Below are 22,633 nucleotides of genomic sequence, written 5' to 3' on the forward strand. Positions count from 1 at the left end.
CATTTTTATACTTAATCTAAGTGGTTAACACACAACTATATTGCAGTATTAAAGTATTCTGAATTTGACTATATACTTTACCAGTGTGTTTTCTATTTTCATATTACTAATTTCATTCTTTCATTTCAGTTTGAAATCCAAAGTCTGCGCATCCTCAAAACAGTTTCTCTTAATTTCTTTCTTCTTCTTCTTCTGTGTGTGTGACTGAACCATACTTTTGTTTCTTTGCATTCCTCACAATTTTGTTGAAAACTTGCTTTTAAAATATAACAAGGAACTCTGGAAATCAGATTCTCCTTCTTCTTTAGGGTTTGTTTTGTTGTGGGTTATAATTTGTTTAGTGACTTTTCCAAACAAATTTTGTAAAGGCTGTCTTCATTATCATGTGTGATAAATGTAGTCTCTCTTCCATTAGCTTAGTTATCATATTGTGGTTTGACAGAGATTTCACCAAATGCCTAGAGCTAAAAGAAAGAAAAGAGGAAAAGAAAAAGTAGAGGAAAAGAAAATGATTATTTTCCATTTGTTTGCAGATTTGCTCTTAGTTGTGACACTCCAACTCTTAGCCAGGCTATTTAACACTCTGTCTTTACCTTCACTTTCTGTGTGTGCAGAGCCAGATGAAATAGCTTATGGTTTTCTCAGGTACTTTATTCTCCAGTATCTGTGGACTTTATTCCACACACATTTTTTTCTCCTCAGTCTCTCCCCATGTGTTTGGTCTTTCTAATGCTTGTCCCATCATCCCTTGTCCCAGTCTGCTGTGGTCCATACTTTCGCTTTTAAATGCTGTATGATTCTCACTGAAGTTTGCCAATGAGAAAAACCTATATGGAATTTGGAAGGCAAAAGTGAAGCAGAAAATGTTAATCTCAGGAGAAACCAGTGACCAGATAAAGATTTTGCAGACCTTCTCATCAGCTCTAACTACATATTTAAGGCAACCAGAGGCAGTAACTTCTCAAATATATGCATGATCTTTGGCTTCTCCACCCACCATGGGGCTTTAGGATGTAGTTATCAGTGACTTACTCTATGATCCACCAGTCTTTCATACATTTCACTGCTCAAACTCCTTCTAAATTCTTGACTTAATTTATATAATTCTTACTCTCATATAATTGTATGTATATGTTCTCCTGACCAAACACAGATTGTTACAATCCCTCAGAATATTACTATTTCTGCATTTTCAAAGTCTAAAAATCTCAACCAGCATGACTGTATTGGTTCCATGGCCCATTGGTCCTATCAATTCATCTCAATGAAAGAGCAATTTTGATATTTTAAAATCTAGTAAAGGAACTCTGATGCTTAAAAATATTGAATAGATGGGACAACTGGAAATCTACATGGAAAAGAATGAAGTCGGACCCCTACCTCATACCATATACAAAAGGTAGACACAAGAGGCCACACATTGTATGATTTCATTTATATGAAATGCCCAGAATTGGGACAAACATAGAAATTACAGTGCTGGTTTCCAAGGGGTGGGAGTGTGGAGTGTTAGAGTATGGGGTTTTTTGTAGGGTGATGAAATTGTTCTGGAGTTAGTACTGATAGGTTTTACAAAATTGTGAATACACAAAAAGCCACTTAATTGTACACTGTTAAGGTATCAATTTTATGGCATGTGAATTATATATAAATAAAATGAACAAATATCTAATATATTTACATTGAATTCAGGAAAACATTCTGACAGACTGACTCTGGCCTCAAGACCTTGGAGATATAGGGCCCAATCTCCACTGCAGAAGTGATGATGATAGCAATTATAATGGCAGGAAAAGAATGAATTTTATATACTTTTCAGGTGAAATGAGCATATTTTTAACCAAAATTCCAGTGTGACTTTCAGGGAAGCATTTAAGTCTCCTGCCTTCATATTTCAAGATGTCAGTTTATCTTGTACCACTGCAGTTATTACACTGAACTAAAGACATAAAGGACCCTCTTTCTTTACATTCACAAAGCACTTATTTTGTACCTCCCATTTTTGTTACAGAAGTTTCAAAACCACTCCTTTGTCATACAGCCTCCAAATTTTTTACTGACTAAAGGGATGAAATGTAAATTACATATATAAAAATTGATTTAAAAGGTGTGGAGGGAAAAGTGGTAAGGAAAAATTTTATAAGAAAATTAAAATGAATTTCTAACACAGTTGAAAAAGAACCATGAACCATAAGGCTTGTTACCATAATCTCAAATTTAGATTTTTCTAGACTTTAAAAAATTGCTCTCCTAGTAAAATCCTTAAATCATATTTATTGTCTGATAAAAATTCTACACATTAATTTTCATGAAAATACCACAAAAATATCACAATTTATCTAAAGAGTATTTCACAAACACTTTCAATAACATATTGTATAAAGAATCCTACCTGTGCAGCAGCAAAGGAAATGCAGTTATTAGCATGAGGAAAATTGTGGTCTTTCCCAACCAAGGAGTGAGACGCTTCAAAAGTAAATGTTCAGTGTTGCATTAGTCTAACCTCATTTTTATTATTTGACTATTAACAGCTTTTAAGTCTCCCATCCCTCCTCCCATTCTACCTCACACCTATATAGGCTGATTAGAAAGGCTGTGTACTCTTTCTTTGTCACTGGTGGAAAGTTTAAGCCACATTCAGTACCCTCTCCTCAGCTCCACCATAAAAGCCCTATAACAACAAATCTGGAGAAGAGGGTCCTTAACACATTAATCATGATTTAGATCATAGTTTTCCATCTCTTATATGCCACTCATGCTATCATTCAAATTCATATTATATTGGATTATAAATTCAGTGTTCTTGTTCTTCCAGGAAATTCTGGACATGAATGAACATCACCTAATGAAGTTAGCCCTTTTATCTTATTAAACCTTTCTAAGAGATCTTCATGGTAACATGAAAGGACTGTAATGAAAGTATATTATCAACAGATTTCAAACCTCAGGATGAAAATCACTGATAGTAATTTGGCCTTTTCAAGAAACCCGAAATAAACTATTTAATAAAATGAAGGTAACAGGACCTTTCCACGGGGATCCTTGTAACTTTGACAGCCATTATAGGTATTATAATTTTGATTTTTAATTAATCAATTATCAATTATTAAATTTATTTAGAATTTAATTGAATAATCTTTCAGAAGAAGAGACTGTTTTCTCTACTATGAATTATCTGATGTGTTGCCGATTGTGAGAAATGGTTAATAATTTATCACATTCATTACAGTTTTAAGGTTTCTCTACAATGTAAATTCTTTGGTGAATCCTGAGGTCAGATCATTGTCTAAAGGCCTTACCATTTTCAATACATTTGTATGTCTTCTCTCTGATGTGAATTCTCTCATGACCCCTTGGGTAAACATCTGAACATCTCGTAAAAGTTTAACACATTCATTACATTTATAAGGTTTCTCTCCAGTAGGAGATAATATTACATATGCTTGATCTTTGGATAAAAGCCTTGCCACACCCATTACATTTTTGTGCTTTCTTTCAAAGATGCATATTCTGGTGTCTAATTAACTGTGAGCCCTGGTTACAGGCTTTGCCAAATACATGACTTTTACATGGTTTCTGTTCAGTACGGATTCTTTGATGTCGAGTAAGGCTTGAACACACATTAAAGGCTTTGCTACACACATGACATTTGTGAGGTTTCTCTTCACTACAAATTCTCTGATAATCCCCAGTGCTTGATCTTTGGATAAAAGCATTTCCACATATATTAGGTTTACAATGTTTCTTTTCAGTATGCGTTTTCTGATGTCTAGTAAGATTTGCAAATTGGGTAAAGGCCTTGTCACATTCATTACATTTATAAGGCTTCTCCCCAGTATGGATTCTTTGATGTCGGGTAAGGCTTGAACACACATTAAAGGCTTTGCCACACTCATTGCATTTATAAGGCTTCTCTCCAGTATGAATTATCTGATGTATGACAAGGTTAGAGGACTGGTTAAAGGCTTTGCCACATTCCTTACATTTGTAAGGCTTTTCTCCACTATGGATTCTCTTATGTTGAGTAAGGCTTGAACGCTCCATAAAGGCTTTGCCACACTCGTCACATCTGTAAGGCTTCTCTCCTGTATGAACTCTCTGATGAATTACAAGATTTGAATGTTGACTACAGACCTTGTTACATACACTACATTTATATGGTTTCTCTCCAGTATGGGTTCTCTGGTGTCTGGTGAGGTGTGATATGCGGTTAAAGGATTTGTCACATTCATTACATTTGTAAGGTCTCTGCCCAGAATGAATTCTCCGATGATTGGTGAGATTCGAGCTTCCTCTAAAAGTCTTCCCACATTCATTACATTTATAAGGTTTCTCTCCAGTATGGATTCTCTTATGTCGAGTAAGGCGTGAATACTCAGAGAAGACTTTGCCACACTCATTACATTTGTAAGGCCTCTGCTCAGAATGAGTTCTCTGATGACTAATGAGGTTTGAGCTTTCTCTAAAAGCCTTCCCACAATCATTACATTTGTAAGGTTTTTCACTAATAGGTGTTTTTTGATGTGTAAGTAATGAAGGATGCATAAAAAGTTTCCCAGATTTATTACAAATGTTCATGTTGATACTAGGAGGAATTCTTTGAAGTGGTGAAACAGAACTACTGTTGATCAACTCCTCAACTTGATTATATTCATAAATGTTCTCTTCAGTTTGAAAATTCTGAAGGTCAGCCAGATGCAACTGAAACTTTAATCCAATTCCATTTTCAAAACATTTTATATACTTGTTTCCTGCACAGGTTATGTTATTTTTTAGTTTTAACAAATACCTTTTATATGACTTCTCATGTTTGTAATATTGATAAGTACTTTTCCTTACAGAAACACTCTGCTTTAGAGGGAAATCATTCCAGGATTTGTTATGCCGTTGATCTCTTCTACCAGTGAAATTTTGGTTATGGGCTGCGGTTACTCCTTTGTAATTTGTTTCATCATATGTATGCTGACTTTCAAACTCATGCATATTTTGCTGGACTTCTCTGAAACCCAAATCCTTGATGTCATTTCTTTTGTGTCTTTCCAACATCAATGTTTGGAATAATTCTTCTTTGTTAATATCCTCTTTTGGTGATAATTCCTTAATCATACTTCTAACAGAGATATCTGAAAGATATAAAGAACCATAGGTTTCCTATTAATAGAGTTATAAAGTGAATATTTTATCTTGAAAACATAATATTAGGCCAAAAGTAATGCTTATATAGTTATAAAACTTCTCAACCATAGTATGCAAATATTTAGGAATAAAGGGAATCGGATTCCTCAATAAAGAAAGGGTGTTTACACATAGATAAAATTATTTTCAGGAAAGCCTAGTTCCAACACCCTATGATCAAACCACTCAGAGTATTTACATAAGCCCTGAAACAAGTGGTATCTTTCTGTTGCCACCCCAAAGTACTCACCAATTGGCACTAGACATTTGGGTGTTTCATTATTTGAAGGAAAGCAATATTATATTAATGCATATACACATACCTAATTATTTAGGTACAACTATAAAGGCTAAAGGAGAGGACTACATACTGTAATGGTAAATAATATCTTAAACTTATCTAACAAAAAATGGCAATTCACAATTATAAAATAAAAATAGCACTGAGAAAATGAGAACTTGATAAAACACCATTGTAAGAATAACAAAATATTGGTCTGAATTTCTATAATTAAACTATCTATATTCATGCAGAATAGGCATTTTACAACATTAACCATTGGTGCATGACAGTCATAACACATAAAAGATATTTAAAAACCATTACCTGTAAGTCATAGTAAAAATGAATCACACATTTTAGAAACCCACAGTAAATCCAGAAGATAAATAATAAGCCAACACAATTACAAACCATTATAATCTGTGGCATTCTAAAGACTTCTTCCTTCAGAACAAAGGATAGGGCTCCTATTCCAGAAGGAATACATAATATGAGCATTGAAACCTATGTTAAGAACCACTGACTTTTTAAATATCTGGTTCAGGTACATACATAATATTTTAAGATGAAGAATTTGGGAAGGCAATCAGAAATCAGAATTATGATTTCATACCTGCAATTAACAACCAATAGAGCTATTTTCTTTTCCTTTTCTTTTTAATTTAATTTTATTATGTTATGTTAATCACCTTACATCATTAGTTTTTGATGTAGTGTTCCATGATTCATTGTTTGCGTGTAACACCCAGTGCTCCATTCAATATGTGCCCTCTTTAATACCCATCACCAGGCTAACCCATCCACCCACCCCCCTCCCCTCTAGAACCCTCAGTTTGTTTCTCAGAGTCCATAGTTTCTCATGGTTCATCTCCCCCTCCAATTTCTCCCCCTTCATTTTGCCCTTCCTACTTTTTTTTTTTTTAAACATATAATGTATTATTTGTTTCAGAAGTACAGGTCTGTGATTCAACAGTCTTACACAATTCACAGCACTCACCATAGCACATACCTTCCCCAATGTCTATCACCCAGCCACCCCATCCCTCCCACCCCCCACCACTCCAGCAACCCTCAGTTTGTTTCCTGAGATTAAGAATTCCTCGTATCAGTGAGATCATATGATACATGTCTTTCTCTGATTGACTTATTTCGCTTAGCATAATACCCTCTAGTTCTATCCACGTCGTTACAAATGGCAAGATTTCTTTTTTTTGATGGCTGCATAATATTCCATTGTGTGTGTATGTGTGTCGGCTCTTTCCATAGTTTGGCTATTGTGGACATTGCTGCTATAAACACTGGGGTGCACGTACCCCTTCGGATCACTACATTTGTATCTTTGGGGTAAATACCCAGTAGTGCAATTGCTGGATCATATGGTAGCTCTATTTTCAACTTTTTGAGGAACCTCCATACTGTTTTCCACAGTGGCTGCACCAGCTTGCATTCCCACTAACAGTGTAGGAGGGTTCCCCTTTCTCTGCATCCTCGCCAACATCTGTCGTTTCCTGACTTGTTAATTTTAGCCATTCTGACTGGTGTGAGGTGGTATCTCATTGAGGTTTTGATTTGGATTTCCCTGATGCCGAGCGATGTTGAGCACTTTTTCATGTGTCTGTTGGCCATTTGGATGTCTTCTTTGGAAAAATATCTGTTCATGTCTTCTACCCATTTCTTGATTGGATCATTTGTTCTTTGGATGTTGAGTTGGTAAGTTCTTTATAGATTTTGGATACTAGCCCTTTATCTGATATGTCATTTGCAAATATCTTCTCCCATTCTGTCAGTTGTCTTTTGGTTTCGTTGACTGTTTCCTTTGCTGTGCAGAAGCTTTTTATCTTGATGAAGTCCCAATAGTTCATTTTTGCCCTTGCCTCCCTTGCCTTTGGCAATGTTTTTAGGAAGAAGTTGCTGCGGCTGAGGTCGAAGAGGTTGCTGCCCATGTTCTCCTTTAGGATTTTGATGGACTCCAGTCTCACATTTGGGTCTTTCAACCATTTTAAGTCTATTTTTGTGTGTGGTGTAAGGAAATGGTCCAGTTTCATTCTTCTGCATGTGGCTGTCCAATTTTCCCAACACCATTTGTTGAAGAGACTGTCTTTTTTCCATTGGACATTCTTTCCTGCTTTGTCGAAGATTACTTGACCATAGAGTTGAGGGTCCATTTCTGGGCTCTCTATTCTGTTCCATTGATATATGTGTCTGTTTTTATGCCAGTACCATACTGTCTTGATGATTACAGCTTTGTAATAGAGCTTGAAGTCCGGAATTGTGATGCCACCAGCTTTGCTTTTCTTTTTCAACATTTCTATTCGGCTATTCAGAGTCTTCTCTGGTTCCATACAAATTTTAGGATTATTTGTTCCATTTCTTTGAAAAAAGTGGATGGTATTTTGATAGGGATTGCATTAAACGTGTAGATTGCTCTAGGTAGCATTGACATCTTCACAATATTTGTTCTTCCAATCCATGAGCATGGAACATTTTTCCATTTCTTTGTGTCTTCTTCAATTTCTTTCAAGAATATTCTATAGTTTTCTGAGTACAGATTCTTTTCCTCTTTGGTTAGATTTATTTCTAGGTATCTCATGGTTTTGGGTGTAATTGTAAATGGGATCGACTCCTTAATTTCTCTTTCTTCTGTCTTGTTGTTGGTGTATAGAAATGCAACTGATTTCTGTGCATTGATTTTATATCCTGCCACTTTACTGAATTCCTGTATGAGTTCTAGTAGTTTTGGGGTGGAGTCTTTTCAGTTTTCCACATAAAGTATCATATCATCTGCAAAGAGTGAGAGTTTGACTTCTTCTTTGCCAATTCGGATGCCTTTTATTTCTTTTTGTTGTCTGATTGCTGTGGCTAGGACTTCTAGTACTATGTTGAATAGCGGTGGTGACAGTGGACATCCCTGCTGTGTTCCCGACCTTAGGGGGAAAGCTTTCAGTTTTTCCCCATTGAGAATGATATTCGCTGTGGGTTTTTCATAGATGGCTTTTATGATATTGAGGTATGTACCCTCTATCCCTATACTCTGAAGAGTTTTAATCAAGAAAGGATGCTGTACTTTGTCAAATGCTTTTTCTGCATCTATTGAGAGGATCATATGGTTCTTGTTCTTTCTTTTATTAATGTATTGTATCACATTGATTGATTTGTGGATGTTGAACCAACCTTGAAGCCCAGGGATAAATCCCACTTGGTCGTGGTGAATAATCCTTTTAATGTACTGTTGGATCCTATTGGCTAGTATTTTGGTGAGAATTTTTGCATCCATGTTCATCAGGGAGATTGGTCGGTAATTCTCCTTTTTGATGGGGTCTTTGTCTGATTTTGGGATCAAGGTAATGCTGGCCTCATAAAATGAGTTTGGACGTTTTCCTTCCATTTCTATGTTTTGGAACTGTTTCAGTAGAATAGGTATTAATTCTTCTTTAAATGTTTGGTAGAATTCCCCTGGGAAGCCATCTGGCCCCGGGCTCTTGTTTGTTGGGAGATTTTTTATTACTGCTTCAATTTCCTTAGTGGTTATAGGTCTGTTCAGGTTTTCTACTTCTTCCTGGTTCAGTTTTGGTAGTTGATACATCTCTAGGAATGCATTCCTTTCTTCCAGATTATCTAATTTGCTGGCATATAGTTGCTCATAATATGTTCTTATAATTGTTTGTATTTCTTTGGTGTTGGTTGTGATCTCTCCACTTTCATTCATGATTTTATTTATTTGGGTCATTTCTCTTTTCTTTTTGGTAAGTCTGGCCAGGGGTTTATCAATCTTATTTATTCTTTCAAAGAACCAGCTCCTAGTTTCATTGATCTGTTCTACTGTTCTTTTGGTTTCTATTTCATTGATTTCTGCTCTGATCTTTATTATTTCTCTTCTCCTGCTGGGTTTAGGCTTTATTTGCTGTTCTTTCTCCAGCTCCTTTAGGTGTAGGGTTAGGTTGTGTATTTGAGACCTTTCTTGTTTCTTGAGAAAGGCTTGTATTGCTATATACTTTCCTCTTAGGACTGCCTTTGCTGCATCCCAAAGATTTTGAACAGTTGTGTTTTCATTTTCATTGGTTTCCATGAATTTTTTTAATTCTTCTTTAATTTCCTGGTTGACCCATTCATTCTTTAGTAGGATGCTCTTTAGCCTCCATATATTTGAGTTCTTTCCGACGTTCCTCTTGTGACTGAGTTCTAGTTTCAAGGCATTGTGGTCTGAAAATATGCAGGGAATAATCCCAATCTTTTGGTACCGGTTGAGCCCTGATTTATGACCTAGGGTGTGATCTATTCTGGAGAATGTTCCATGGGCACTAAAGAAGAATGTGTATTCTGTTGCTCTGGGATGGAATGTTCTGAATATATCTGTGAAGTCCATTTGGTCCAGTGTGTCATTTAAAGTCTTTACTTCCTTGTTGATCTTTTGCTTAGATGATCTGTCCATTTCAATGAGGGGGATGTTAAATTCCCCTACTATTATTGTACTGTTGTCGATATGTTTGATTTTGTTAATTAATTGGCTTATATAATTGGCTGCTCCCATGTTAGGGGCATAGATATTTAAAACTGTTAGATCTTCTTGTTGGATAGACCCTTTAAGTACGATATAGTGTCCTTCCTCATCTCTTATTATAGTCTTTGGTTTAAAATCTAATTTGTCTGATATAAGGATTGCCACCCCAGCTTCCTTTTGATGTCCATTAGCACGATAAATGGTTTTCCACCCCCTCACTTTCAATCTGGAGGTTTCTTTGGGTCTAAAACGAGTCTCTTGCAGACAGCATATCGATGGGTCTTGCTTTTTTATCCAATCTGATACTCTGTGTCTTTTGATTGGGGCATTTAGCCCATTTACATTGAGGGTAACTATTGAAAGATAGGAATTTAGTGCCATTGTATTCCAATAGAGCTATTTTCTAACTGTGAAGCAGCCTTTAATAATGCGATCCTGCAGTCACAGAATACATACACTACAGAGTATGTGCCTTGAAAATTTACTAAGACAGAAACAATATTGAGATGAAACAAATTAAAAAATGAATACAAACATAATATAATGTAGACAAAGGTCAATCACATATTAAACATAGGAGGAGGTCAAGAAGTATTAGTAAAGAAAGGTAAATTTCCAGTACTTGCTATATGTTATACAATGTTCAAAATCTAACAGCATTAACATATTTAAAATATTCTCAAGATACATTATCATATTTCAGATAAAAACAACAGGCCCATCGTGTTTACGTACCCAACACTAATTCACACAGAAAAAAATGTGAAAGCCAAAATTTGAACCTGGGCCTGCAGGCTCAGACCACATGTTCTTGAGCACTAAACATTACTACCCACTCAGGAAGTGAGCAAAGGTCATAGCAAACCCCACCAGCATACAGGGAAATGCTTCAAGAAAACTACAGGAATTGAGTTGTGTTACTAATATCATTACTGACTCATCCCACCTGGATAAGAGCATCTGAGTCACCACTTCCTGAATGTGTTGATTTAGACAGTAACCAGGCATGGTGCTATCCTGAACTAGCTGTCCTCTGGAAGAGTAGGGATCTTTATAAAATGCAGAAGGGGTAAGGATAGGGGGCACTGAGGAGACTTGGGTGTCCAAGGGCTCAAAATTAATATGCTAAGGAGGAAACAGTGTGCTTCATCCAGATCAATGAACAATATGAGGGAAGGTGGAAGAACAGAGCCTGTGTTTGCAAATTTATGGGAATACAATTGCACTAGGGCAGTAAAAATCTTTATCTTAGAAGAAGACATGAACTGATTTAGCAAGTGGCACAATACTGACCCATTCTGTGGGAAATGTACTATGGGTGCGGGGGGACGGGAGAGAATGGAAGCGATGAGGAAGGCAATTAGCATGATACGGTGGAAGGAATACAGGTTTGCCTCTATTCTAACATCTTCCCTGGAATTTCTCAAATGGGATATCCTTGGCTTTCTATTTATAAGCATTTACTCAAGAGAGTCCTACATATATATTCCATGAGACATGTAAAAAGTGTTCTTAAAAGGCAAGCAAAAGTCTGGACATGGCCATCAAGGGGAGAATGGATGAACTCACTCCACATACACATACAGTGCCATTAAAGTCTGTCAAGAATTCAGCAATGGAGAGTGACACGGATGCAAGATGATGACTCCCCGGTGGGGAGGACGAAGAGTTTGTTGGAGGTAAACAAAGTTAGCAGGTTTTGTCAGGGTCTGGACTTTGGGGGAGATGTGGATAGATTAGCTGAAAAGAAATAACATACCAACCAAATTATTAATTACATAATGTTTTATAAATAGAAATTTACCAATTTGGCATGCTAACCTTTTTGAGGCTAAGTGTCCTTGTTTGTTATATAAAAATGATAGTGCCTCTTGGGGTGCCCGGGTGGCACAGCTGGTTAAGCATCCAACTCTTGGTTTCAGCTCAAGTCATGATATCAGGGTCCTGGGATTGAGCTCCACGTCGGGCTCCATGCTCACTGCAGAGTCTGCTTGAGAGTCTCCCTCTCCCTCTGCCCCTCCTGCTCATGCTCTCTCTTCCTCTTTCTCTCTCTCAAATAAATAAATCTTTAAAAAAAATAATAATAGAGCTTCTTTTGCAGCCTCCTCTAATTATCTGAACTCATATATTTGGATCTCTTCACACAATTGCTGGCATAAGGAGACATGAGGTGAGGGACGGTCTTACTATATATAAGTGGATATATAGTTATTATTGTGGATCAATGGAAGTTATGTGTACTTATCCAAAATCAATAAATTCTGACTTTGTTAACTATCACCACAACATAGGCAACCTCAAAGGGAAAATAACTTAATGACACACAGTGGGGAATGGATTTTACTGAAGGGCAGTGTTAGTAGAAGGGGACTGCAGGAGCAGCTTTTGAAGGTGCCATGCAGGAGTTAGATGTGCACAGAGATGGCCGGTAACATAAGGAGTTGGCTGTGGTCAGAGAGCAGGAGAGTACTGACATGTGGGTCAACAAGGACCAGGTGAACTTTTTATGGAACCCAGTTTAAAAGATGAAGATCAAAACAGACTTCAAGTGTTAACTGAAGAATGTAATTTCCAGAACATGAAAAATTTTGTGGAAAACACAACAAGTTATAAGCAATAGTGGTGAGGATGTACATGGAGTGGAAGAGATTGTCTAACTTCCCAATAAAATACAATGAGAAAGTCAAATACTAGTTTAGTATACCAAGATGTGTACATGATGAATCTAGACAGGGAAATTAATTATTAGAATAAAGGATTTTGTACCAAAATACAAAAAGTCAGTAAAATTCAAATAAAATCCAAGAAGTTATATTTAGAAAACTTAAAATATACTATAGAAAAAGCAAGATATCCTATATAACAAATTATGGCAAATCAATTTAATGATTTCTGGGATGAACACAGTAATTTAATTAAAAAAATATTTTCTCAAGATACCCAATATTTCCAGGCGCCTGGGTGGCTCAGTTGGTTAAGCGACTACCTTAGGCTCAGGTCATGATCCCAGAGTCCTGGGATCGAGTCCCACATCGGACTCCTGGCTCAGCAGGGAGCCTGCTTCTTCCTCTGACCCTCTCCCCTCTCATGCTGTTTCTCTCTCTCTCTTTCAAATAAATAAATAAAATCTTAAAAAAAAAAAGATATCCAATATTCCCAATTTTACAAATCCAATCAATCTGAGAAAGAGCTACTTTAATAATAGGTAAATCACGTGAAAGAGAAATAAAGGGACTAAGATAATTTTTTCACAAAATTCAGGAGTTTGAATAGGTTTTGGGGAAACTGTTGCTGAGCCATAACCATCAACACTCAAGAAGCAAATCTTGTAATATATATTTTAAAATATTTACTCCTTGATCCAGCGGCCCACAAACCAGAGCTATAAAACAGAATTCTGAGTGTCATCAAAAATATGTAATTAATGATTAAATTTTTTAAAGTTCATTTTTAATTCATGGAAATGTACATGATGAAAACTGTAGTGGTTTAAACATAACAAATTAGAATTTAAAAATGGAGGCATAATATTGTACACCTGAAACTAATATAACACTGTATGTTAACTATCTTGGAATTAAAAAAAAAAAAAAGAAAAAAGAAGCATCATTTAACTTCGTAAGTTCCCTCATATGCATCACAATCATATTTGTTTGGAGGAAAGAACACTGTTGCATGCAGGGGGCGAACAATTTGGCACAAACCATGGTTTGGTCAAAGCCTCACAGATAAACGATTGCAACAATGTTCTCCTTGGGATAAGTTCGTACATCTATGATGGCTGGCTCAAAGGGAATAATCATTAGATATTTGATCAACATTGCCACACTGCCCTTGAGAGACTCTGTGACACTCCACAAAGAGCAGAAAGAGAACTACAATCACTCATCAGTCAGACTCTCCTGATACTTTCTATCTCAGCCTCCCTAGGACTTGCTGACCACGCCACTCAGTGGCTTAACTGCGCACTTCTGTAAGTGGCAGGACAGCACTGTAGTACATTAATCAAAGTGTTCTTCAAAAATTTTGTTACCCAATAAACCCCCTCCACGGATAAGTCCACCAGAAGTTGTCCATCAACTAAAAGTGGGTTATCACAGCAGAAAAAGAGGATATTTCAGACCCTAGGAAAACATGTTTCAAGAGCAAAATTGCAGACTTAGGAAAATATAAAACCTGTCCGAGCCAAATTTTGTCTGCATCACTAGCCTAGGCAGAGCGCAGGAAGGAGAATAAGGCAAGATAACAGAAGTAAAGCAATGGGGTTCGATTTTGCAGGGTCTTTGAGAAGACCAACAGCTGCTCCCCATGTAGGACTGGTTTCCAGGAGACAAGCTCTCTGTCCACTGTCTGTAGAGCACCGCTGACTAACCATCTCATAAGATCCACCCCATTGCCTGGTTATACTCCTGATGTGTGGCAGAAGCAGGCCTGACAAAATGGCTAGGAGGCCTTGAGACAATCCCATGCAGCCTTAGGGCCCCAGGTGCGATGGAGGAGGAGCCAATGTTTTCCTATCTCCCAAACACAGGAACTGAGGATGAAACCCGGACAGGTCCTGGAGTCAGGACTGTGGAGGAACTGCTGGATCAGCTGCAATCAGATGGCATCAAGTACGGAAGGAGAGACCAGAGGAAAAGAGGACCCCTATGAAACAGCCCCTCTCATCCCTCTCAAAGCCAAGGGACCAAAAAGGTCACAGCAGCCAGATAAGTGTTGCAGGTCATGATAAAGACTGCCACTGGAATGTCATGTCTGCAGAACAGAGTAATGGGGGAGATTTCCTTTGAGTGCTCACAAGTACTTTTCTTTTCTCCTAGACCTCTCCTCTTTGGGGAATGTTTCTCAAACAATATTTGATGAAGCAGTTTCATCTCTGACTATCTCAGCTGTTACCAGTGTTCACATCTTTGATATAGTCCCACCCACTTGGTTTTTTCTCTATTTTCACCTCACCCTCCACAGCCCTCGGCTCTGTCCCTCGCTCCAAAATGGAGATAACGTTCAGGTCAGAGAGATTCCTGCTCATAAAAAAGGAGAGTTACGTGCTGGGGCTTTTCCAGAATATAATCCCAGCCCTTTGTTCAGCGGAGGATGGAAGATGTTGCAGATGGGTCTACACTAATTCCGTCCACTGACTGGCTTAGGAAATATTGTACATATACAGACATCTAGCTCTCTTCTGGAATTACTGACTCAAACGCAGGGGAGTAAAACCAGGGAATCCAATACTTTAAAATTTTGCTACAAGGTTTTGTGATTACTCAAGTGGTAAAAGCAACACTAATCTAGTGAGGAGTGGGCAGATCGTCTGAAGAAAGGAGGAGATGAAAGTCCAGGTGCCACCTCATGAAGCTTTCAATTCAGAGTCAATATAGCTTCAGTCACAGTCTAGTAGGGCAGGGGGCCCCCAAGAAACTCACTAGGGCAGATCCCAACATTTAGAGGGACATTATCCTCACCCAGGGAGACCAGGTTCCTGTAGTTCTCCAACATCACGTCCTTGTACAAGGCCCTCTGAGCAGGGTCCAGGCACTCCCACTCCTCCGGAGAGAATTCTATGGCCACATCCCTGAAGGTCAACAGCACCTGTAACGAAAAACACATTAAACTAAGAGACCACAGGGAGAATTCTTATCTTCACACAAATTATAGGAGAGAGGTGTTAAGGATTGATTTGGCTGTGGTGAAAAATCAGTATAAGGTAATTTTGAGCAAATCATATATCCCTAATTATGTGTTATTATACTTCTCAACCAGAATACATAAATCCACAAAATCACTGTGCATTCCACAATTTTGTGAACAACAAAATATATAAATAAAAAATGCATCACAAGACGGACTATATAGAAGTGTTAGATAATACATTTTACACACCAGTTATTCTCTGATGAGCTACACTATGAGTAGTGTCTTTAAAGATTACAAAGTTGACAGTGTCTTTTAAGAAAGCTTAAAATGTAAGAATGTGATGATGATTATAATGGCAGAAACAAAAAGCTTTTAAACATTTATGATGTGCTAAACATTACTCAAATGGGTATTATTTTGTGTAATAATATTAGAGAAATATCTGTGTCCACCTTATAGAGGAGGCAACTGTCAGAGAGACTCTAAGAAACTAGCCTCGGGGGCGCCTGGGTGGCTCAGTTGGTTAAGCGGCTGCCTTCGGCTCAGGTCATGATCCTGGAGTCCCGGGATCGAGTCCCGCATCGGGCTCCCTGCTCGGCGGGGAGTCTGCTCCTCCCTCTCCCGCTCCCCTCTCTTGTGCTCTCTCTCTCTCAAATAAATAAATAAAATCTTTAAAAAAAAAAAAAAAGAAAGAAACTAGCCTCGGGTCAGATAACTAAGAAATGGCAGAGCCGGCACCTCAACCACGTGTTCTGAACTTAGAATTGAACCTGAAGAATCACACAGTTAAGTGACAGATACAGTCTTAAAAGTAGTTCTCTACTTTTAGCGGGTTTCCTAAGTGAGAAAACATGAAACAAGTTCAAAGCTAAAAACAGGGACCTGCAGAAAATGTCATTATCTATGCATATATGTAGTATTTTATTTTTTTTTTTATTTTTAATTTTTTTTTAAGATTTTATTTATTTATTTGACAGAGAGAGAGACAGCGAGAGAGGGAACACAAGCAGGGGGAGTGGGAGAGGGAGAAGCAGGCTTCCCGCGGAGCAGGGAGCCCGATGCGGGGCTCGATCCCAGGACCCTGGGACCATGACCTGAGCCGAAGGCAGACGCTTAACGACTGAGCCACCCAGGCGCCCCTATATGTAGTATTTTATTATTGTTACCACTATTAATTCACTAATGAGTTAGTATAGAAAAAAATTTAAGGCCACGAAAAATTCATAAGAACAATTTTCAAAGCTTAAAATAAATATAAAAGTTATTTATGAAACAATGCATCTTTTATACACACCATAGGTTTCTGCTCACATACACCCACACACACATAAACACAATTTCAGTAAAAGTAGTCCTTTCAGACAGATTTTTGGGATGAATTTTTTTTTAAATATATCTTTTTTTTTTACTCGTGTATTTCAGTACTTTTTGGTAAAATGGACATTTAGAAATTGTACTTTTTTTTTCTTTAAAGATTTTATTTATTTATTTGACAGAGAGAGACACAGTGAGAGAGCGAACACAAGCAGGGGGAGTGGGAGAGGGAGAAGCAGGCTTCCCGCCGAGCGGGGAGCCCGATGCGGGGCTTGATCCCAGGACCCTGGGATCATGACCTGAGCTGAAGGCAGACCCTTAACAACTGAGCCACCCAGGCGCCCCTGAAATTGTACTTATTTTTAATTAGGTTGTTGTCAACATTACTCTGTACTAGCCCAGTTAAAAAAAATACAAAAATGAAAATAAAAAACTTTACCTTTTCCACTAAATACCTGTATGTAAATATCAAAATTTTGTCCATTTAAATGTCCATTTAAACATAAGCCAAGTGGAGTTTATCCAATAATAAAACAATGCTTGAAGATTATAAAATTTATTAATATTCTACATTATTTAATAAATTAAAATAGAAAAAAATTATGAAAGCATTAGATCTTTTAAGAAATTATTGAGTAACTAAAAATCATGCTAAAAAAAAATTAGAGGCATCAAGTAAGGAAATTCCAGTAAACATCATGATTGACAGTAAACAACAGAAGCATTTCTACTAAAACTGAGGCTGACACAGGGATGATGGCCAGGACTCCTGCTATTCATCACTGCACACAATGCCTGGACATTGTGAACCATGTGGGATCCATGTGTCTTCATCCAGAGAATGTTTTAATGAGGATCTAAAAGAACAAGCTATCTCTATGTGTATTAGCACAAAAACAACTCCAAGATATGTATACAGAATAAAATATCACAATATAACATTCACTGAAGAATTTTAACTAAAATCTGCTAATGATAGGCAAATGCATTTTTATAAGACATACACTTAATCTTCCACAGAACAGGCAACAGTGATTACAAAGGTGGTGAGTAATGATGGAGGGCATGACAGGGAAGGAGATGTTTTACTTCTTAGTCCAAAATGTGCAACACTGTTTGTGGAGTTTGACCTCAAAACAAAGATACATGGCATGTAATGTTTAAAACAGGGGCGCCTGGGTGGCTCAGTCGTTAAGCGTCTGCCTTCGGCTCAGGTCATGATCCCAGGGTCCTGGGATCGAGCCCCGCATCAAGCTCTCTGCTCAGTGGGAAGCCTGCTTCTCCCTCTCCCACTCCCCCTGCTTGTGTTCCCTCTCTCGCTGTGTCTCTCTCTGTCAAATAAATAAATAAAATCTTTTAAAAAAATGTAATATTTTAGTAACAATTGGTGGAAACAGAATTTGGTTCCATCCACTCTGATGACAAAGACTAAGTTTTTGCTCCAATGTAATGGCTGAAACATTTTTAGGTAAAACACCTGCTACACAAAAGTCCCTGAATGAACAAGGGTCTTCATGGGATGGATATGCTGTGAGTGATATTAAAGAACATACTGTTAAAACAAATTATACAATAAAACATCCTTTATCATTGATATGTTTCAGAACTTTCCATTGTAATCCAAATCATTAATATTTTAGAGCCAGAAACATGCCGATTCACTTGTTTAGCTTCAAATGCCTTGTAAAATCAGGGACAATAGGTTTTCCCTTCTCAGTCTTGTTTTCCTGCACATTAATATGGCTCATTATTGTGCAGTTCTTTTTTTTTTTCCTTTTTTTTTTCAAATTTGTATTTAAGTTCTAGTTAGTTTACATGTAGTGTAATATTGTTTTCAGGAGAATTTAGTGATTCACCGCTTACATGTAACACCCAGTGCTCAACGGGACAAGTGCCCTCCTAAATACCCCTCACCCACCTACCTCCCTCCATCACCCCTAAGTTTGTTTTCTATCATTAAGAGTTTTTTATGGTTTGTTTCCTTCTCTCTGTTTTTCCCCTTCCCATATGTTGATCTGTTTTATTTCTTAAATTCCACATATGAGTGAAACCATATGATATTTGTCTTTCTCTGCGTGACTTATTTCGCTTAATGCAGTTCTTCTTAATGCTGCTCTACAAGGAACTGACGGCGCATTCACATGCAACTCCTAAAACAATCCCCTCTGCCAACCTCACTGACACCAAAGTCCACTCCCAGTTCCTGATTCACACCAGAGTATGAAACCCTCCCCATGAAAATCCCCCGACAGGGCGTCTTCCCACGTTCCATGCCTCTGGGTCACGGTGAGATGGAACCTAAGTGGAGATGCGAGGCACTGAGGCAAGGCCGGGGTGAGTTCTAGCAAACGTCAGGCACGACCCCTGAGTGCTTGAGAGTACATTACCAAGTCCAAAAAAACAGCATTGCAGGAAAGGGAGAAGAAACAACCGAGAATGTGAATTTTACCTGGGAACGCGTCATTTTTGCCTCCTCTTCCTTTCCTCTTCTCCTGGACTTGTTTCTCGGATAAGATCAGTCTTGACAAGCGGGCGGTGAGCGCTGAACACAGGCTGTTCAATGCCTAGAATGAACATCCCCTGCCTGGGACACAACCACACACAGAGGGAGGACCGCCACCCCTCCGCCGCCCGCTGCCCCACGAGGGGCGCGTGAACACAGAGACAGGCCAGTGAGGCGGATTCCCCCCTTCTCCTCGCAACTCAGCGCCCGGCTGCGAAGCCCACGCGCTCCGCGGCTGCACCGGCCCCCAGCAAACGCCGCACACAACAGAGCCGCAGCCTCCGGGACCCGGGACGGAGGAATGGGAGCGCAGGGAGGCACCCGAAGCGGCGGTCTCCACGGACACGGACGCCGCGCCCCGGCGCTACCAGGCCTCGGAACGTCTCACGGCGACGCCGGGACTCATCGTGGGCAGGAAGGCGAGGGCCGCCGCTGTCACCTCCAGAGAACCCCAGTGTGGACGACCGGAGGCCGTGCGGCCGCGAAGCACGGGCTTGAAACTGAACATCCGAAATTCACCCACCCGAACGCTCCTGTCACTCAGCTCAATTCACTTCCGGGTCTGCCGGCAACTGCACACGCGCAGACGGGAGAGGAGGTTACAGGGGGCGGGGCTTGGGCAGGAAGCGCGCGTGGGGGCGGGGCGAGCTTGTGGGTCTGTGAGTCCTGCCCGGCGGTGCTTGTTTCTCAGCCTTCTGATCGCTGTGGAGGAGAGCTGCTTCCTGCCTGTTCGAAGTTAATGTTTATAAATTTAAAGTGAAAGAGTAGAGTCATGAGGGCCGCTTGTATTAGAGGCGGAGGTATTCTCAACAAGTTGAGAATGGCTAAATGGCTAAATGGCTAAATTCAAAATCTTTTGGTGCGAGCAGGTGGAGGTGTGTGTCTTGCAAGTGGTGGAAACTGGAATGTGATCACTCAGGTGATCCGTCGGGACGAAGCCTCTCCTTGGACCTGCTTACAACAGGGCAGCTGGCTTCCCCCAGGGCAAGTGGTTCAGGACAGAAAGAGGGAATCTCAGGGGGAATCCATTATCTTCCATAACCTAACCTCAGAAATGACAGACCGTTACTTCTGCCAGATTCTGTTGGGTCACACAGGCTCTCCTGTAATTGCCACAGCTCAGGCAACCAGCTGTCCTGCTTTTCCCTGGCCTGACCAGGTTCCTGAGAAACAGGACTTTTCGTCCTAAAACTGGGAAAGTCCTGGGCAAACTGGGCCAGCGGAGCACACTAGCTGATGTGCCACTCACCTTCCCAGCCACACTCCACCCAGTCTGTTTTCTCTCCTTCCCTCCCCTTCTTTTCCCCACCTCCACCCCTTCTGTGTTCTCTCCTCTCCTTTGCTCCCCTTCTCTTCCTTTTTTGTCACTTCCAGGTGTGAAGAGAGGGTGGAAAACATACTCCTGGCCTGGGTCCTAGTGACAACTTTGGCCAACAAAGAATGGAGAGGTGGGTGTCACCCTCAAATGTGTAGAGCTTGTCAGGGGGCATGACAGGGAATAAAAGCTGAATATGAGAAGCAAGCCCTCAGAAGTTCTTCTAACGTGAAAACAAGCACAAGCCAGACAGGCTCTTCCCACTTTGGGCCATCCTTGTGTCCCAATACCTGCAGTTGGTACCCCCACCCAGGATGTTCACAGACACTTACTGCCTGTGGGATGGGGTGGGTGGTCAATTATTCCATTACCAACCAACTCATCAATTGATGGAATTAATGAAGTTAATGTAAGGTGTTTCCCGGAGGTCCCCAAACAGAGTGAGGTGATAAAGGGTCTGCCTACTGTAGCAAACTGACAGAAATTTGAGAAGGAACATACTGTGGGCTTTAGGACTAGGTTACAACATCTATTTGGCTAGCAGAAATCTCATCCATTAGGCAACAGCCAAAGCTGTGCTTTGTTTAGATGCTGTGAAAATTAATAATGAGAAACCTCACTAAAATGGAGTTAGGAACTTTTGGCAGGGGGAGCTCTCATGCCCTACCCCTCCTGATCAATTGCAGACCCAATAGGAAAAGACGGACTTGACCTTGCACTTGGATACCACTCTACTACTCTAATCCCCCCAATCTGGGCAACAGCTCAGCCAATGAAAAGCTGCCATACTTTGAACTCCCAGTTGACACCAATGGGCTGTTAGTTTGTTATGGCCTTTCCAACTTAACCCTTTTCTCCTTAAAAAGCATATCTTAACAAACAAACAAACAAACAAACAAACATATCTCTCCTTTGTTCCCCATTCTTGCTTAGTTAGGGTTTTGCAGTAGCTTGTTTGTCCCAGATTGCAATTCTCTTTTATTCTCAAATAAACCCATCTTTTGTTGTAAAATAACCAGCAGTTTTTATTTTTAAGGTTAACAATGCTAAATTTTATCCCTACATGTGTGGGAAATACAACCCTACAGGAAGCAAACATGCGGAAAGAAATGTGGTGGCACTGAGGGGCAGCTGCCATTACAGGTCATCTTCTAATGGGAGGAGGAAAAAGATGTGGGTGGTAGGATTTGTTGGTGCAGAGTTTAGTAAAATCCAGTCTGTTTCTAACTTGAACATGGTGGAGAAAGGTAGAAAGGTGATGAGGCTAAGTGGCCACGAGCCACGCTGGGACCGTTGTGAACTTTATCTTTGGAAGAAGAGTTCATTAAACTCAACCCACCAGCTAGAAAATAAAGATGACGATGAGAAACCTGACCTTACCTTGAATCACCAGGGACCATGGGACCATAGTCTGCTAAATTAATCAGGGTGAAGAATGAAGCAGCACAGACTATCCTGGTGACAAGTGTGAAGCTGGCATGCTGGTACCTACAAATTCTCTGTACAATAGCCCTGTATGACCCATGAAAAAGTAGATGGCTCATGGAGACGAACAACAGACTACTGAAGCTTAAATAAAGCAATGCCACCCATAGCATCAGCAGTCCCCCACATGATTCCAACAGGGCAAGAATTTCAGCAGGCTAAAGGAGACTGGTCCTCACTGATTGTGCAAATGTTTCTTTTCTCAGCCTTATCTCAGAAAAGAGCTAACTACAGTTTAGCTTCGTGTAAGAAGGACCATAGTTTACGTTTGCTCCATTGCCACAATTACTTGAATTCACCAGTTAGCTGTCTCAATTTGGTTAGAAGGGATTTGGCTTTAATATAGGTCCTGAGTGTAATAATACGCTATATTGATGATATAAGAATTTCAGAAACTGAAGAATAAGCTAGGTAGAACTGACCTAA

The 22,633-nt window shown here is 39.4% G+C and overlaps 1 protein-coding gene across 2 annotated transcripts in view; it reads right to left on the bottom strand.

The window, feature by feature from the left end:
• LOC116622207 (zinc finger protein 677-like) overlaps positions 1-19,956 on the bottom strand; it is a 36,454-nt gene extending 16,498 nt beyond the window's left edge. Inside the window, exons 1-3 of one of the 2 annotated variants that reach the window (XM_032388477.1) lie at positions 19,354-19,956; positions 15,419-15,545; positions 2,116-5,123 (exon numbers count right to left, since the gene is read on the bottom strand). In XM_032388477.1, the coding sequence (XP_032244368.1) occupies positions 3,496-5,123; positions 15,419-15,545; positions 19,354-19,368 (1,770 nt within the window). In that variant the 5' untranslated portion in view covers positions 19,369-19,956 and the 3' untranslated portion in view covers positions 2,116-3,495. Of the gene's footprint in view, positions 1-2,115; positions 5,124-15,418; positions 15,546-19,353 lie in introns of those variants that run through there. The other variant, XM_032388478.1, reaches the window with a different exon arrangement.
• Positions 19,957-22,633: the final 2,677 nt, after the last annotated feature.

The sequence above is a fragment of the Phoca vitulina genome, unplaced genomic scaffold, assembly GCF_004348235.1.
Source record: "Phoca vitulina isolate PV1807 unplaced genomic scaffold, GSC_HSeal_1.0 scaffold52, whole genome shotgun sequence".
In the NCBI taxonomy this organism is placed as follows: domain Eukaryota; kingdom Metazoa; phylum Chordata; class Mammalia; order Carnivora; family Phocidae; genus Phoca; species Phoca vitulina.